Raw genomic sequence first — 19,477 nt, 5'->3', positions numbered from 1 at the left:
TTCATGGTTAAGTTTCTTTCTTGGATTCTATAGGCAATAGGACAACTATATTTGGTGTATGGAATGATTGTAAGGTGTAAATGTCTGTCTGGCAGGTATGATCTGACCCTGACCTCATTTTCATGGTTAATTAGTAAATGGTAAGGTTCTTTCTTATATACAAAAAGTAATAGGTCAACTATATTGCATGCATATATCTATTGTAATGTGTACATCTCTTGTATTGTTTATCTGACCTTGATCTTCTTTTCATAGTTCATTGGTCATTGTTCAGTTTTCCTGGTTGATATGTTTCTTAGAAACTATAAGCAATAGGTCAACTATATTTTGTGCCTTAAACGATTGTGATTTGTACATGTATTTCTGGTTTGGTTTATCTGATCTTGACCACATTTTCTTGGATCATGTAAAGTTTATGTGATACTTGAAGTAAAGCTTTATATTTAGGAAAAACAACATAAAATCAGTAGCCAGTAAAGCAGGTGAGACATGTCAGCGTGTGCCCTCTTGTTAAGTTTTGGTCTGTTTTTCAATTACCAAAAATTGTAAGGTTTAAATGTCTATCTGATAGGATTTATCTGACCTTGACCTCAATTTCATAGATCTCTTAAAATGTTAAGTTTGTGTAATACTTTTAGTTAAATTTTATCTTTTAGACTTTCATTTAATCAATGGTCAGTAAAGGAAGCAAGACATTTCAGCGTGTGCACTCTTATTATGTTTTGGTCTGTTTTTCAAATACTTTCAACAATATGAGCAATATGTCAGCTATATTTTGTATATTGAATAATTGTAAGGTGTGCATGTCTGTTTCACAGGTATAATCTGACCTTGACCTAATTTTCATGCATGGTTTATTGGTCAATGTTAAGTTTTTGTTTTGGTCTGTTTTTCAATTACCAGTCAACTATAGTCAAAAGTCAACTATATTTGGTGTATAAAAAAATGTAAGGTGTATATGTCTGTCTGTTAGAATTTATCTGACCTTGACCTCAATGTCAGATCTTTAATGTTTAATTTGTGTAATACTTATAGTTAAACCTCTATCTGTAAGACTTTCAAGAAATCAATGGTCAGTAAAGGAGGCGAGACATTTCAGCGTGTACACTCTTGTTGAAGACAATTGACCTTTTATTTTTGGACCTATTTTTGGCTTGGCGTCCGGCATCCTGCGTCCGGCGTCGTCGTCGTCCTGCGTCCGTCGTCGTTAACTTTTACAAAAATCTTCTTCTCTGAAACTACTGGGCCAAATTAAACCAAACTTGACCACAATCATCATTGGGGTATTTAGTTTAAAAAATGTGTGGCGTGACTCGGCCAACCCACCAAGATGGCCGCCACAGATAAAAATAGAACATAGGGGTAAAATTCAGTTTTTGGCTTATAACTCAAACACCAAAGCATTTAGAGCAAATCTGACGAGGTTGAATTGTTTATCAGGTCAAACCTATCTGCCCTGAAATTTTCAGATGAATCGGACAACCCGTTGTTGGGTTGCTGCCCCTGAATTGGTAATTTTAAGGAAATTTTGCTGTTTTTTGTTATTATCTTAAATATTATTATAGATAGAGATAAACTGTAAAAAGCAATAAATGTCGGCAAAGTAAGATCTACAAATTAAATAAGTCAACATGACCGAAATGGTCAGTTGACCCCTTTAGGAGTTATTGCCCTTTATAGTCAATGTTTAACCATTTTTCGTAAATCTTGGTTATCTTTTACAAAAATCTTCTCCTCTGAAACTACTGGGCCAAGTTCATTATAGCTAGAGATAATTGTAAGCAGCAAGAATGTTCAGTAAAGTAAGATAGTAAGATGTACAAACACATCACCATCACCAAAACACAATTTTGTCATGAATCCATCTGCGTTCTTCGTTTAATATTCACATAGACCAAGGTGAGCGACACAGGCTCTTTAGAGCCTCTAGTTTTTATTCTCCGCTTGCGTAGATTTTGTCTTTCGTTTGCGCCGATTGTGTACAGGTTAGGTGAAAGTTTTTTTATGGCCGATTTATGGGCATTATGTTTTCTGGTCTGTGTGTCAGTTCGTGGAAAATTATTTCTAAATTATTTTTTGAATCAAAAACTTTTTGTATTTTATATTTTCTGTCGTCATATTGTCATATTTGTTACATTTTTGTAGATCATGTACAGCTGATAAGTTTATCAAGTGATTAGTAAGCACTTTTTGTTGACATGAATTATTATTGATATTATTATTATGGTCATAATTACAAATTAACTGTTTACAAAACTTTCAGTTTTTAGGAATACTAAGAATTTCCTACCACAGGAATATAGTTATGCTGTATTTGCCAAAAACTCTCGGAATTATGGGTCCTCCATATACTTTTCAACTTTGTACTTTATTTGGCCCTTGTTATGCCCCTCTTTAAAAAAGGGGGGTTTCCATCTCACAGAGACATAACTTGGGAATGTTACCAATAAATTTAAATGTGCATATTGTTTACATTGAAATCTGTGGTAACCTTTCATTCGAGGTAGGGGCAGTTAAGAAAATTAGTGTTAGTTTAAACTCAGAGAAGTTCAGGGCATATAAACGTTGAAAATATCCCGCACAGCCCTATATTTTGACCTTTGAAAAAAAATGGGGTGCATATGTTAAACTTTCAATTCTAGGATAAGATTTTTTTCAAAACTTCATAGTAAAAGTGGTACAGTTTTAGTCGTAAAAGGAGTTCCTATGGGAAATTGCATTGTCCATATTTACAGAATTGCATCCTTTATAGCTCACTTCATCATGTTTATGGTACAGGTTTTTATACTACTGCATAAAATGGGTTCGTATAATACTATTATGTCCTGATGGTTGTCCAAAGACACATTTGGTTTCAGGACAATAACCTGAGGCCAATTTAGAGGAAGGCCTGGGGGCCCAGGCCCCCTTTTTTTGGAAAATTTTGGTTGATTATATAGGGAATCACTGAAGCATGAGCGGATCGGGCCCCTTCTTAGGCAGTCAGTGGACCCCCACTTATGAAAATTTCTGGATCCACCACTGATAACTTTAGTTTAAGTTAATGGATCTATATGAAATTTTACCAGAAGGTTCAATTCCACAAAAGGAAGGTTGGGATTGATTTTGAGGTTATATTAGCTGGTTTATACCCTAAATACTACGTTAAAGGACAATTTTTTTATATGATGGAACATAGGTACTTGATTTACTCGATTTAACATATGCTTAAAATGGAGGTTATCCAAAAGTGGACGGATACATTGTATCAAGACAATTGATAAGTGTGAGATCACTGCGGAATATTGGAATATTCTACAGTTGGAACAATTTTCAATTTAAAGGTGCATTCAAAATGCATTTGCAAATCAACTTGAAGCAAGTTTATGTCTACAAGGGGATGTTCCAAATTCAAAAACCACCTTAAATACACTTTAAACTATATATATATCTCTATTAATGTCTCTGGGCTACCCTTTTTCCTGAAAAATTTGTTCGAAATGAATATTATATAATGTGAAACATTTGTTTTATAAAGTATATTTTCGGGGGGGGGGGGGGGGGGGGATATTTTAGAATTTTTATAGTGCAACAAGTGACATGAGTAAAGATATATTCACAGTGCATATTCCTAATTTTTTAGACTGTCATGTCAAAGAAATCTTCAGGCGTGACTGCTGGACTAGGAAAAGAAGGTAATTTTCTTTAACATTGTTTAACTTTATTTCATTATAAGTTTATTATTACTCTAGGAATTGCAGAATAACAACATTTTTTTTTGTACGACGTCATGCAATTAACTGCAATGTATTGATGAGATTTATCACTATAAAATAGATAATAACAAACTATGAAGCTATATAGTGTTAGCAGCTTTCCAATATATGAAATACACCACATAGTAAGTAACATTACATGTATGGTCTTCTGTAGGAAGTTAAAGTACATGTTTATCAGTACTTGCAGGCAATATTCTGCCTTTCTAGAATTATTTCCCCAAGAAAAGGGGAAGCCATTATAGACTACACTCTAGTCAGTATCTCAGCTGCTATAAACAGTAGATAAAGTATATTTGATTGATATAGTTGTTATAACGTGAACATGTCTGTCTAGCAGTTTTCACCTGACCTTGACCTGATTTTTATGTTGAATTGGTCAATGTTGAGTTTTTGTGTTTAGATATAAGAAGATGTGGTATGAGTGCCAATGAGACAACTCCCTACCAAAGTCACAATTTGTAAAAGTAAACCATTATAGGTCAATGTTTAGTTTTCATAGTAAGTGTTTGTTTCCCAGGTACTTAAAGCATTAAGTCATCTTGGTATTTAAAACGACTGCACGGCGTACATGTTTGTATGGCAGAGTTGGTGTAACCTTTTTATGTCGGGGAGTGTTGTGGCCAAATATATGTTGTGGGTTTTTCTCATCATTAAAGGCCTTGCTATTACCTATTATTTCATATGTCAAAGTATTTGAAACCTGGTGGATAGTTGTATCATCATGATCATTGAAAATCATACCACATCTTCTTTATTTTATTTTGACCTCAATTTCATGGTTTATTGGCATGATTGGTCAAAGTTAGTTTTTTGGTTATGTCTATTTCGCAGATACGATAAGCAAAAGGTGAACTATGTTTAGTTAATGGAATAAAAATAGAATGTTCATATATACAAAACAAACTCATCATAGATAACAGGACTAAATTTTGTATAAGAAAGACTCATCAGTGACGCTCTCATCCAAAGTTAAAAAAAAAGCCTAAAAAAGGTACGAAGTTGACGAGCATTTAGGACCAAAATTTCTACAAGTTTTGCCAAATACAGCTAAGGTAATCTATGCCTGAGGTAGAAAAGCCTAAGTGTTTCTAGAATGCAAATTTTTGTAAACTGTTAATTTATGAATTCAACCATATCAATGATAATTCATGTCAGCACAAAAAAGTGCTAACTACTTGGCTAGTGATACCCTCGGGGAAATAAATCTCCACCAGCAGTGTCATTGACCCAGTGGTTGTAAATAAACTCATCATAGATAACAGAACTAAATTTGGTATATTTGCGCCAGACGCGCATTTCATCTACAAAAGACTCATCAGTGACGCTCTCAACCAAAAAAAAAACCTAACTGTTTGCAGATACTTGATATTTTCTCTCAAATACTCAAAACAGAATACCTTCATATTTGGTCAGCAGCTTATTTGATGAGTTGTAACATGTTTACACTTTTATTAGCTCACCCGGCATCTGTCGTCCTTCATCGTCCGTCGTCGGTAACTTTTACAAAAATCTTCTCTGAAACTACTGGGCCAAACTTTGTCACAATCATCATTGGGATATCTTGTTTAAAAAATGTGTCCGGTTACCCTGCCAACCAACCATGATGGCCGCCATGGCTTAAAATAAAACATAAGGGGAAAATGTAGATTTTGGCTTATAACTCTGGAACCAAAACATTTAGAGCAAATCTGATATGGGTAAAAAAATTATATCAATTTAAGGTCTATCTGCCCTGAAATTTGAAACTGGTTGTTGGGTTGCTGCCCCTGAAATTTTTAGATGAATCGGACAACTGGTTGTTGGGTTGCTGCCCCTGAATTTTTTAGATGAATCGCACAACTGGTTGCTTGGGTGCTGCCCCTGGATTGGTAATCTTAAGAACATTTTGCTGTTTTTGGTTATTATCTTTATTATAATGATCAGTTGACCCCTTAAGGAGTAATTGCCCTTTATAGTCATTTTTTACCAATTGTTCGTAAATTTTTATAATCTTTTACAAAAACCTTCTCCTGTAAAACTACTGGAACAAATTTAACCAAAATTAGTCATAATCATTTTTAGGGTATCTTGTTTAAAAAATAAGTGCGGTGACCCAGCCAACCAACCAAGATGGCTGCCATGGCTAAAAATAGAACATAGGGGGAAACTGTAGATTTTGGCTTATAACTCTGAAACAAAAGCATTTAGAGTTTGTCACGGTGTTAAATTGTTTATCAAGTCAATCTATATCTGCCGTTAAATTTTCAGATGAATTGGACAACTGGTTGTTGGGTTGCTGCCCCCAATTGATATTTGTTAAAGAAAATTTTGCCTTTTTGGTTATTATCTTAAATACTGTATAATCATAGATAGGGATAAACTGTAAACAGCAATAATGTTCAGCAAAATAAGATCTACAAATAAGTCAATGTGACCAAATGGTCAGTTGTCCCCTTAAGGAGTTATTGCCCTTTATAAAAAATCCTTTTTGAATTTTCCTCGGAGTTCAGTATTTTGGTGTTTTTACTTTTTATAGTCATTTTTTGACTATTTTCATTAATTTGGTAAATTTTTGTAAATTTTTACAAAATATTATCCTCCTTAACTAAAGGGCCAAGTTTATTAATGATAGAGAAAATTGTAAGCAATGTTCAGTAAAGTAAGATCTGCAAACATATCACCATCACCAAAAGACAATTTTGTCATAAATCCATCTGTGTCCTTTGTTTAATATGCATATAGATCAAGGTGAGTGACACAGGCTCTTAAGAGCCTCCAGTTTAGTTAACATTAGGCATTTTTTGTTATTGAATATTTTTGTTATATAATCATTGTATATAAATATTGAATATATATTTTTCTAAAGTATGCATAATTTTTTGCACTTTGACTGAATTTTGAATGAATGGCAAAAAATGAAGAGTAACCATGGTAACACTTACAATCAAGCCACAGTAAAGAGCTTAACATCTAAAACTGCTCAACAAATTTGAGACAAACTTCGAATGAAAAAAATACTTAGTTTGCCAGAAAATAGATTGTTATTCAATTTTTTGTTGATCATCTAGCAAGCATGCCTGCTAAAGCTAAATTAAAACTGGAGCTAAATCAAATAGTTATCCAATATGTTTAAAACTGCAGTATGGTTGAAAAGTTAATCAAAATTGTCAAAAAATTCCCTATTGAAATTATTTCCCTTCAATAATCAACAGTTTAACTTAAATACAGAATTTTTTTTTTAAATGGAATAATACTATTTAGCCACTGTCTATTTCTATGGTGTAGACACAGATTTTTTGGACATCATCAGCAATACATTAATAATTGGAAAATTTGTATTTATACAGATTCCATCCGATCTACCATGTTGAACAAGTTGCTTGGCAGTGGAAGCTACGAATCTTTTGACATGCGCTGTATGGTAACCGGCCAGTTTTCGGTTGGGAAATCAAGTTTAGTCAAGCTTTTAGTTGGGGATAATGTTCCAGAAGGGCGACATGCCACTGATGGGATTACCCTCATTGAAGGTCGCTGTGGACTTGATATAGAGACAAGAAATTGGATCATGATTGATCCAGGTAGGAATACACATTTACATATATATGGATTTAACATTGTATTCATTTAAAGTATGCATAAGGTATTGTTTTACAGGTAATTGAGGTAGGCAAGTTATATTTTGTAAAGAAATAGCTATGGTAAGAAGTTTCAGTCGTATGCCAGTCAACCTTATCTCCATCATCTCTATATGTTCCTGTTCCAAGTCTGCAATTCCCTGATTGCTGTTGGTTGCTTTATGTTATTTCTGTTCAGCATTAATTGTTTTATCATTAGTTTGGCTGTTGGTTTATTATGCCCCATCTAGGGGCATTATATTTTTTGGTGTGTGCATCTGTTCCTTCGTCTGTCCATCGTCAGGTTAAAGTTTTGGGTCGAGGTAGTTTTTGATAAATTAAATTATCTTTGCATTATGATTTACTAAGCATATTATGTAACACTCCTTAAATGTGTCCATCCCCCAAATATAAACGTGTCCGATTCCCCCAAACGTGTCTGATAATTGTTATTTGCCAAAACGTGTCCACTATTAAATGCTAGAACGTTACATGTTTTTTAGCGCTAATACATGTTTGTCGTTTACGAAGTGAATACATCATACTTCCATTAGGAAGTTTTATCAAGCACCAATTTTATAGTTCAATTGTTGATATTCACCCCACATTTACCAAGTTTTAGAATAGTTTAATTGTTTTACAAGGAATTTCTTGGTGTTTCTAAACACAGACAGAAGAAGTAATCGTATCTACAAAATTATTTTTAATTTACTTGTGTTTTTTTTTTCAAAGCTGATGTTAGTCTGAAATTGTTTAGCATTTCACAGCGGTATAATATAATACTTTTACTATAATTATTCATCCCTTATTTTTATTAACTTTGTATTTACATTGTATCATAGATCAAATTTATTCGTTCAGTGTATGTTCATTTGGTCAATACGTCTTTTGATTCAGTTAAGTCATTCAAATTGATATTTTATAGTGTGTCTTTCTATGTTGTGATGTTACACTATTGTTTCAGATAAAGGTGAAGGTATGGTACCATTAAAACGTTTAAACTTGCTGCAATTCTTTGCACCTGTCCTAAGTCAGCAATCTAATGTTCAGTAGTTGTCGTTTGTTGATGTGGTTCATATAAAGGTTTCTCATTTCTAATTTTTTTAACATAGTTTAGACTGTTAGTTTTATCGTTTGAATGGTTTTACACTAGTATTTTTTGGGGCCCTTTATAGCTTGTAGTCGTTGTGAGCCAAGGCTCCCTGTTGAAGACCGTACATTGACATATAATGGTTTACTTTTATAAATTGTGATTTGGATGGAGATTTGTCTCATAAGCACTCCTACCATGCTTTCTATACCTATTGTCCTCAATGAGGTCAAAAATGTTTACGGCAATTGCATCAGGGAACGTACAAATAATGTTAGAACAGCTGAATTAGTCGTTTACTGAGTGAATAATTTTGTACTATTAAACTCCGATGATCCCTTTTTTTATGTCATTCCTGTCTGCGACTATTGCACAGCGGGCTTTCAATTATATAATTGAAATCCCCTTTTTAACAGTTCTGAGACAAACTGGTCTACAGGCTTTTATTTAAATTTTAGGTTTCGAGCATTGCTAAAGACACACGAACTAGATACATAAACATCCAGTGACACATATTTCATGCATTATTTGAACGACATCACGTTAACAATAAATACCATAAATAGGTTCTATAATTATACCAGGAATTTTTTATTGGGTCTGAATTTTTACGGTTATTCAAGAATAATACTAGTTAGGATATCAATCTAAAAAAGGAGAAGGCCTGGTAATGGCTAATTTCGGCCTAAAATTTACAGTACATCAGACATGTCAGATGAAAGATTTTTGACATGTTTTATTCACTCAAGGTTATTGTAAAAGGTTTTGACTGACTTGGTTATTAAAAACGCTCAAACTCAAGCTTAAATATGAAAAAAAATTCTATCAAATATACCATTTAAAGTCACTTTGCAGATGATTTTTTGTCTAAATGGAAGTAGCCGCATTCGTGTTTACTCTCAACATTTATATATAATATGTATCATTATTGTCATTAAAACATATATTTAAATATTAAGAATGAACACAAGTGTGGCCACTTCCATTTTAGACAAAAAAACGTCTTAAAATTAGCATAAATGTGAAGATATAAGAATTTTTGCATGAAAAAATGATGCTAGTACCTGATGCATGTACATTGTATTATCAATAACAGCCCATATTCATGTAACAAAAACATGTTTCTTTCCAAAAAATAAGTAAAAGTTAACAATTAAACAACTTTGTAAAAATACTATATTTTGGGGCCAAAAAGGGGTCTTACCGGGCCTTCTCCATTAGTAGCGAGTACAGACCGATTGTTTACGATTTCAGTAAGACACTGCTTCAATATCCGTTATGTAGTAGAGGCCATTTTAAATACATGGTTGAATGGACGCCCCATTTAAACCCATGTTATACTGCTGGTTTAAAAAAGACTTAAAGTTCTTTATTTCTATTTTTTAATAAAATCCGTGGTGGATCCAGAAATTTTCATAAGTGGGGGCCCATTGACTGACCTAAGAGGGGGCCCGCTCCAGTCACACTTCAGTGATCCCCTATATAAGCAACCAAATTTTTTTCCAAAAAGGGGTGGCCCTCCCCCCCCCCCCCCCCTAAATCCGCCTCTGAAAATAGTATAATGAGTATACGTTAATGAGACAGCAATAAGCAAATAACAGAAGTATTTATAATATGGACACGAATAACCTTTTAGTAAAGAAAAAACATTAAGCTTGATATATAGACATGTTTGGGGCATTGGGTATGTTTGGGTGTTTATTAAAAAATGGACATATTTGGGTGTTCATACAAATGACACACCTTTGTGCCCTTTTACGTTAAGAAATGTTTCACAGTTCGGTGACGTCATGTGGACACATTTGGGAGGATGGACATGTTTCTAAGTGTTACATACAATGACATATATGTTATTGTGGTGTGGGTAGTTAAGTTATATTTTGTAAAAAAAAATGGACGTGGTCTGAGGTTTCAGTTAAATGCCAGTCAACTTTTACCCCAAAAATATTCTGTATGTGCCAGTTCCAAGTCTGCAGTGATTGTTGTTATATCTGTTTATCATTATTTTTTTATCATTAATTAGCATACTGCCAACTACAATTTGCGATGGATTTCACCCATGGAGGCAATTATTCCCACAGTTGATAACATTTAATTAACTTTACCATTGGTATATAGGACTGTTGAAGTATGAAGAAGCAAATAAACAACATTAAAATTAATTTGAAGGTTCCTTTAAAGATTTTCTAGAACTATGAGAGCCATCTTTCACATACAAATGTTTTAATTGGGCCGTTGTTTTTTTCTGTAAATTGTTTCACTTTTTTTTTTTTTGTGTGTTTTTGTGTCAATTATTTAACTGTTTGTCTTTTCATGACCTTTTATCATGTGTATAGCTGACAAAAGGGAAGATATGTATGGGTTTTACTCAATGTTGAAGACTGCAATGATATACAATTCATTAAAACCTGGTCAATTGGACTTTGTGCAATGAAGAGTTGTACTATTTGCAATTATGCCACATCTTAATTTTCACAAAATAAGAAGAAAATTAACTTTTTTCCCTGCTTCAATGATCAACTTTATTTTATGCTAAAGTAAGTTTTTTTGTTACTTTGAGTGACTATGTCACTGTAAAGTCTTTACCAAAGTTTATCTATTTGTATGTAATAAATAACATCAATTTTGTTTTCATACAGCAACTTATAATGCCTTGGATGTTGTGTACAATAAGGTATTAATGACCTCCATGGAAGAAGATGAAAGTAAACAAGCAAAAACACCAAAAAATCAGGAACCAGATAGTCAACATGCAGAAGATAATCCTTCTCAGAAGTCACAAGCTACCAAGTCAACATCTTGGCCTGTGAACGACTCGAGTGAACCCTCTACACAGCCACAAACAGTCCAATCTTTATCACCACAAACGTCCTCTAGTGAGTCTAAAAAACAGCAAATGAAAAAGAAAATGACAACTAAAATGACCAAAAAAGAAATAAGAAAGAGAATGGAGAAAGTCCTCAAAAGTGGGAAATATAAAATGAAAGTTGGCCGACTCATCTTCTGGGACTTTGGTGGACAGTATGTCTATTATACAACACACCAGACATTCATGACTTTCAGAGCTTTGTTCCTAGTAGTTTTTGATGGTAGTAAGAGATTGAATGAAGAAGTTCCTGATGCACTGTGTTTTCCAGGGCAGCACATGACTCCAACCCCTGCAGGTAATTAAATTGTACCTTCCATATTACTGAAAATACTTCATTTTAGGGAGAAGATAATGACGATAATAAAAGAAGAAAAAAAATTCTATACATATTTTTTTCTAATTCTATGGAAATTTATCTCTTTACGAAACTATTATATTAAAAAAAATACTCAACATGTGGTTGCCTGTGATCTCAAAAAATGATTGGATGATTTTAAGGGTCATAACCTTTTTTAACTAACTGGATGAATCTGTCAACATGTATTTGTTCCACCTAACAGAAGTTCCAATGGAAACTTTGTTATAAACATTGTCATAATATATATTCCTGTTGTAATAAATATTCTATACCATTTATTCCGTTAGGAACATATACTGTAATATTTATACCCCACGCAACGAAGTTGCGAGGGGTTAATGTTTTTGACCCGTCCGTCGTACCGTCCGTCCGTCAGTCAGTCCGTCCGTCAGTCCTGTTTCTTGTCATCGCAACTCCTCTCAAACCACACAACAGAATTTCACGAAACCTTTTCAGATAATAAGGACATACTATGTAGTTGTGCATATCGACGGGAAATTGCGATTCAATTTTTTTTCTAGGAGTTACGACCCTTTGAACTTATTTACTTTAATGTACTACTGCAACAGTTTGTCATCCCAACTTCTCTGAAACTACATAACAGAATTTCATGAAACCTTTTCAGATAATAAGAACATGCTATGTAGATGTGCATATCGACAGGAAATCACGATTCAATTTTTTTTCTAGGAGTTACACCTCTTTGAACTTATTTGCTTTAAGGTACTACTTCAACAGTTAGTCATCGCAACTCCTCTAAAACTACATAACAGAATTTTATGAAACTTTGTAGATAATAAGGACATACTACGTAGGTGTGCATATCAACAGGAAATTACGATTCAATTTTTTTCTAGGAGTTATGCCCCTTTGAACTTATTTGCTTCAATGTACTTCTGCAACAGTTTGTCATCTCAACTCCTCTGAAAACACACAACAGAATTTCATGAAATTTTGTACATAATAAGGACATATTATGTAGATGTGTATATTGACAGGAAATTATTATTCAGTATTTTTTCTTATACAATTTTTTTTTCTTATACTTATTTAATTTCTCCAATGACAATGTGGGGACGTGGGGTATGTGAGCGTGCTCACTAAGGTTCTTTAATTATTCCTGTGGAAATAGTATTCCAGAATATCTTTTCCTTTTGGAACTTATATTATGATGGAACTTCTATTCCGTGACAATCAAAATGTGCTAACAGGTGTTAATGAAATCGACAATTTCGTGGAATGTGAAAGGCACTTGAAGGGGATTTTCGTTTAACAAAAAAAAGATTTTTTTTTTTAAATCATTAGAGAAACAGATTCTTACATAGTTACTTGTGGATTATCGGATTTATCCAATCTCGATAGTTAAATTATAAATTAACTATCTCGATTGAAGAAATCCGATAATCCACTGATACCAATGTAAGAATCTATATATATATATAAATGCTTCAAGTTGGCATATAACTTACAGGCAGATTACAATGTTAGTTATCTTCATATTTTTAGCTCAAATTTCTCGCCAAGTCAGCTCTTCTTATCATTTGTTGTTTAAGTTGTCCGTTGTTGTCTTAGTTAACTTTTTACAAGTTGCACTTCTTCTAGAGAACCACTTAATGGAATGAATTGAAACTTTGTAGGGGAACCATCATCCAAGATGGCAACCAGCTGGGGACTTAGTTTAACAAAGAACTCGATAGAATATATTTGTTTATATATACAAATGTCTTGTTCTAGACAACAGCTTAATGGGTTGAAACCATAGCATGGCATGAATGTTCCTAATGAGGTGCTACCGAAGTGTTGTAGGTGATCCATCATTCAAGATGGACGCCATCGGGAAACTTCGTTTAACATAGGAACTTATGGGCAATATATACATATGTCTTTTTTGAGAGAACCACTTAATGGAATGACACTAAACGTGGCAACATTGTTCCTATTGTGGTCTTGGCTACATGTTGTTACTTTGTAGCAATTCAATCACCCAAGATGGCTGCCTACGGGAAATTCATTATAACAACTTACTTTATATGTGAAATACATACAAAAGTCTTGTGTAGCAAATGCACCAAATATGATGGCTGCCAAGGGGATACTCAGTTTAACAAAGGACCCCAAGGGAAGGAAACCAAACATGGCATAAATGTGTCTTATGATGTACTTGAAGTGTTTCTACTTTATTGCCAATTTAATGTTCAAGATGGCTACCAGGATTTTCTATTATATAATTGGGCCAATATTAAACCAAATTTGGCCTCAATCCTTATTAGGGTAAGTGTTATGACTTTAATAAATTTTTACATGATTTTCATAACCAAAGTAGAATCAGGTGAGTAAAATAGGCTCTTGGGAACCTCTAGTTACTTTTCACTGAGATTGGAAGCAGTTTTAAGAGATATACAATGCATACCTGTAACTTGACATTGCACAAGGTCATGTTTTTCTCTGACTGTTTATGACGTCTTTACAATAAATCCATTGGATCTTCGATGTGTACGGATTGATAGTTTAGTCTTAAGATTCATGATTTTTTTAATTAGTTGTTAGTGACTTTGAACTAGCTGTGAGATAACTGTGAGTACTCTCAGATCTGTTCATTGTGTCTTTTTGTTGTCGGATGTACAAGTAACCGGCCACGTCCACTTGTATTTTTGTCCATCTTATGAGTTAAGCCTTTTTCATCTGATTTGTATAGTTCGTTCTTATGTTGTACTGTTTTACCACTGTCCCAGGTTAGTATGGTTTAGGGGAGTGTTGGGATCTCGCTAGCATGTTTAACCCCGCCACATTGTTCATGTATGTGCATGTCCTGAGTCAGGAGCCTGTAATTCAGTGGTTGTCGTTTGTTTATGTGTTGTATATTTGTTTTTCGTTCATTTTTTTATATAAATAAGACCGTTAGTTTTCTTGTTTACTTGTTTTACATTGTTGAAGGCTGTACAGTGACATATAGTTGTTAATGTCTGTGTCATTTTGGTCTCTTGTGGATAGTTGTCTCATTGGCAATCATACCACATCTCCTTTTTTATATATAGACATGAATGCACATCTTCAAATGCAACATAACAACAAATGTTCACTTGTCTTGTTCAAAGTTTAACGATTGTTGCCAATATCAGTAACTGGTAACTGGTTAGGAGCATGCTAGTATGCACCCAGGTTTTGAGGGGTTCTCAATCTTTCGTGTTCCCTATAGTGTTTTGTTGACAGTTGTTAGATTTTTTTGAATTTTGTATTTTTTTGTATTGCCTTCCCTTGGTCAAATGGTACAATTTATACAATTAAGCTAAATAAGTAAAATTATAAAAGAAAAATCTGTTGTTCTACGTGTTGCCATTTTCTTACAACGTGATGTTTTACTCTATTTCTAAGCTTCTGGGTTTTTAATTGCCTTCCTTTTTAGCTCACCTGGCCGAAAGGCCAAGTGAGCTTTTCTCATCACTTGGCGTCCGGCATCGTCCGTCGTTGTCGTCGTCGTCGTCCGTCGTCGTCCTGCGTTAACTTTTACAAAAATCTTCTCCTCTGAAACTACTGGGTCAAATTTAACCAAACCTGGCCACAATCATCATTGGGGTATCTAGTTTTAAAAATGTAGATAGAGATAAACTGCATATATAATAATGTTCAGCAAAGTAAGATCTACAAATAAGTTAACATGACCAAAATGGTCAGTTGACCACTTTAGGAGTTATTGCCCTTTATAGTCAATTTTTAACCATTTTTCATAAATCTTAGTAATCTTTTAGAAAAATCTTCTCCTCTGAAACTACTGGGCCAAATTTAACCAAACTTGGCCATAATCATTATTGGGGTATCTAGTTTAAAAAATGTGTCTGGTGCCCTGCCCAACCAACCAAGATGGCCGCCATGGCTAAAACTAGAACATAGGGATAAAATGCAGTTTTTGGCTTATTACTCAAAAACCAAAGCATTTAGAGCAAATCTGACAGGGGTAAATTTGTCCATCAGGTCAAGATCTAGCTGCCCTGATATTTTCAGATGAATCGGACATTTTGTTGTTGGGTTGCTGCCCCTGAAATGGTAATTTTAAGGAAATTTTGCTGTTTTTGGTTATTATCTTGAATATTATTAGATAGAGATAAACTCTAAAGATATAATGTTCAGCAAAGTAAGATCTACAAATAAGTTAACATGACCAAAATGGTCAGTTGACCGCTTTAGGAGTTATTGCCCTTTATAGTCAATTTTTAACCATTTTTCGTAAATCTTCTCCTCTGAAACTACTGGGCCAAAATCATCATTGGGGTATTTAGTTAAAAAATTGTGTCCGGTGACCCGGCCAACCAACCAAGATGGCCGCCATGGCTAAAAATAGAACATAGGGGTAAAATGCAGTTTTTGGCTTATAACTCAAAAACCAAAGCATTTAGAGCAAATCTGACATGAGTAGAATTGTTCATCAGGTCAAGATCTATCTGCCGTGAAATTTTCAGATGAATCAGACATTCCGTTGATGGGTTGCTGCCCCTGAAATGGTAATTTTAAGGAAATTTTGCTGTTTTTGGTTATTATCTTGAATAATATTATAGATAGAGATAAACTGTAAACAGCAATAATGTTTAGCAAAGTAAGATCTACAAATAAGTCATTATGACCACTTTAGGAGTTATTGCCCTTTATAGTCAATTTTTAACCATTTTTAGCTCACCTGGCCCAAAGGGCCAAGTGAGCTTTTCCCATCACTTGGCGTCCGGCGTCGTCCGGCGTCGTTAACTTTTACAAAAATCTTCTCCTCTGAAACTACTGGGCCAAATTAAACCAAACTTGGCCACAATCATCATTGGGGTATCTAGTTTAAAAAATGTGTGGGGTGACCCGGCCAACCAACCAAGATGGCTGCCATGGCTAAAAATAGAACATAGGGGTAAAATGCAGTTGTTGGCTTATAACTCAAAAACCAAAGCATTTAGAGCAAATCTGACATTGGTAAAATTGTTTATCAGGTCAAGATCTATCTGCCCTCAAATTTTTAGATGAATCCGACAACCCGTTGTTGGGTTGCTGCCCCTAAATTGGTAATTTTAAGGAAATTTTACTGTTTTTGGTTATTATCTTGAATATTATTATAGATAGAGATAAACTGTAAACAGCAATAATGTTCAGCAAAGTAAGATTTACAAATAAGTGAACTTAACCGAAATGGTCAGTTGACCCCTTTAGGTGTTATTGCCCTTTATAGTCAATTTTTAACCATTTTTCGTAAATTTTAGTAATCTTTTACAAAAATCTTCTCCTCTGAAACAACTGGGCCAAATTAATCCAAACTTGGCCACAATCATCTTTGGGGTATCTAGTTTAAAAAATGTGTCCTGTGACCCGGCCATCCAACCAAGATGGCTGCCATGGCTAAAAATAGAACATAGGGGTAAAATGCAGTTTTTGGCTTATAACTCAAAAACCAAAGCATTTAGAGCAAGTCTGACATGGGTTAAATTGTTTATCAGGTCAAAATCTATCCGTCCGGAAAGTTTTGGATGAATCGGACAACCCGTTGTTGGGTTGCTGCCCCTAAATTGGTAATTTTAAGGAAATTTTACTATTTTGGGTTATTATCTTGAATATTATTATAGATAGAGATAAACTTTAAACAGCAAAAATGTACAGCAAAGTAAGATTTACAAATAAGTCAACATGACTGAAATGGTCAATTGACTCCCTAAGGAGTTATTGTCCTTTATAGTCTATTTTTGTCGAGCCTGCAACTTTTGTTGCAGAAAGCTCGACATAGGGATAGTGATCCGGCGGCGGCTACGGCGGCGGCTACAGCGGCGGCGTTAGCTAACTTCTTAAAAGCTTTATATTTTAGAAGGTGGAAGACCTGGATGCTTCATACTTTGTATATAGATGCCTCATGTTACGAAGTTTCCGTCAGTCACATGTCCAATGTCCTTGACCTCATTTTCATGGTTCAGTGAACACTTGAAAAAAAAGTTCAAATTTTTTGTAATGTTGAATTCTCTCTTATTATAAGTAATAGGATAACTATATTTGATATGTGCGTACTTTGCAAGGTCCTAATGTCTGTCAGACAGTTTTCACTTGACCTTGACCTCATTTCATGGATCAGTGAACAAGGTTAAGTTTTGGTGGTCAAGTCCATATCTCAGATACTATAAGCAATAGGGCTAGTATATTCGGTGTATGGAAGGACTGTAAGGTGTACATGTCCAACTGGCAGGTGTCATCTGACCTTGACCTCATTTTCATGGTTCAGTGGTTATAGTTAAGTTTTTGTGTTTTGGTCTGTTGTTCTCATACTATATGCAATAGGTCTACTATATTTGTTGTATGGAATGATTGTAAGGTGTACATGTCTAGCGGGCAGATGTCATGTGAACTTGACCTCATTTTCATGGTTCAGTGGTCAAAGTTAAGTTTTTGAGTTTTGGTCTTTTTATCTAATACTATATGCCATAGGTCAACTATATTTGGTGTATGGAAATATTTAATGATCTTAATGTCAGTCGCGCAGGTTTTATTTGACCGTGACCTCATTTTCACGGTTCATTGCACAGTGTTAAGTTTTGTGTTTTGGTCTATTTTTCTTAAACTATAAGTAATAGGTCAACTATATATGTTGTATAGAAGCATTGTTAGCTGTACATGTCTGCCTGGCATGGTTCATCTGACCTTGACCTCATTTTCAAGGTTCATTGGTCTTTGTTTAGTTATCTTGGTTAATGTTAAGTTTATGGTACAGTTGTTATAAAGCTTAGCTTTTAAGCTCACCTGGCCCGAAGGGCCAAGTGAGCTATTCCCATCACTTTGCGTCCGGCGTCCGGCGTCGTCGTCCGTCGTCGTCCGTCGTCGTTAACTTTTACAAAAATCTTCTCCTCTGAAACTACTGGGCCAAATCAAACCAAACTTGGCCACAATCATCATTGGGGTTTCTAGTTTAAAAAATGTGTGGCGGTACCCGGTCAACCAACCAAGATGGCCGCCACGGCTAAAAATAGAACATAGGGGTAAAATGCAGTTTTTGGCTTATAACTCAAAAACAAAAGCATTTAGAGCAAATCTGACAGGGGTAAAAATGTTTATCAGGTCAAGATCTATCTGCCCTGAAATTTTCAGATGAATCAGTCAATCGGTTGTTGGGTTGCTGCCCCTGAATTGGTAATTTTGAGGAAATTTTGCTGTTTTTGGTTATTATCTTGAATATTATTATAGATAGAGGTAAACTGTAAACAGCAATAATGTTCAGCAAAGTAAGATCTACAAATAAGTCAACATGACCAAAATGGTCAGTTGACCCGTTTAGGAGTTATTGCCCTTTATAGTCAATTTTTAACCATTTTTTGTAAATTAAAGTAATCTTTTACAAAAATCTTCTCCTCTGAAACTACTGGGCCAAATTAATCCAAACTTGGCCACAATCATCTTTGGGGTATCTAGTTTAAAAAAATGTGTGGCATGACCTGGTCAACCAACCAAGATGGCCGCCACCGCTAAAAATAGAACATAGGGGTAAAATGCCGTTTTTGGCTTATAACTCAAAAACCAAAGCATTTTGAGGAAATCTGACATGGAATAAAAATGTTTATCTGGTCAAGATCTATCTGCCCTGAAATTTTCAGATGAATCGGTCAATCGGTTGTTGGGTTGCTGCCCCTGAGTTGGTAATTTTGAGGAAATTTTGCTGTTTTTGGTTATTATCTTGAATATTATTATAGATAGAGATAAATTGTAAACAGCAATAATGTTCAGCAAAGTAAGATCTACAAATAAGTCAACATGACCAAAATGGTCAGTTGACCCCTTAAGGAGTTATTGCCCTTTATAGTCAAT

The 19,477-nt window shown here is 34.4% G+C and overlaps 1 protein-coding gene across 1 annotated transcript in view; it reads left to right on the top strand.

The window, feature by feature from the left end:
* LOC139498896 (uncharacterized) overlaps positions 1–19,477 on the top strand; it is a 253,701-nt gene that overhangs the window by 186,050 nt on the left and 48,174 nt on the right. The window contains exons 9-11 of the mRNA XM_071287485.1: positions 3,623–3,674; positions 7,085–7,315; positions 11,081–11,605. Of these exons, the coding sequence (XP_071143586.1) occupies positions 3,623–3,674; positions 7,085–7,315; positions 11,081–11,605 (808 nt within the window). The remainder of the gene's footprint in view (positions 1–3,622; positions 3,675–7,084; positions 7,316–11,080; positions 11,606–19,477) is intronic.

Source organism: Mytilus edulis, chromosome 12 (genome assembly GCF_963676685.1).
Source record: "Mytilus edulis chromosome 12, xbMytEdul2.2, whole genome shotgun sequence".
NCBI lineage: Eukaryota > Metazoa > Mollusca > Bivalvia > Mytilida > Mytilidae > Mytilus > Mytilus edulis.
Note: the sequence above shows the minus strand (reverse complement) of the source record. Positions and strands in the feature narration are given on the sequence as shown.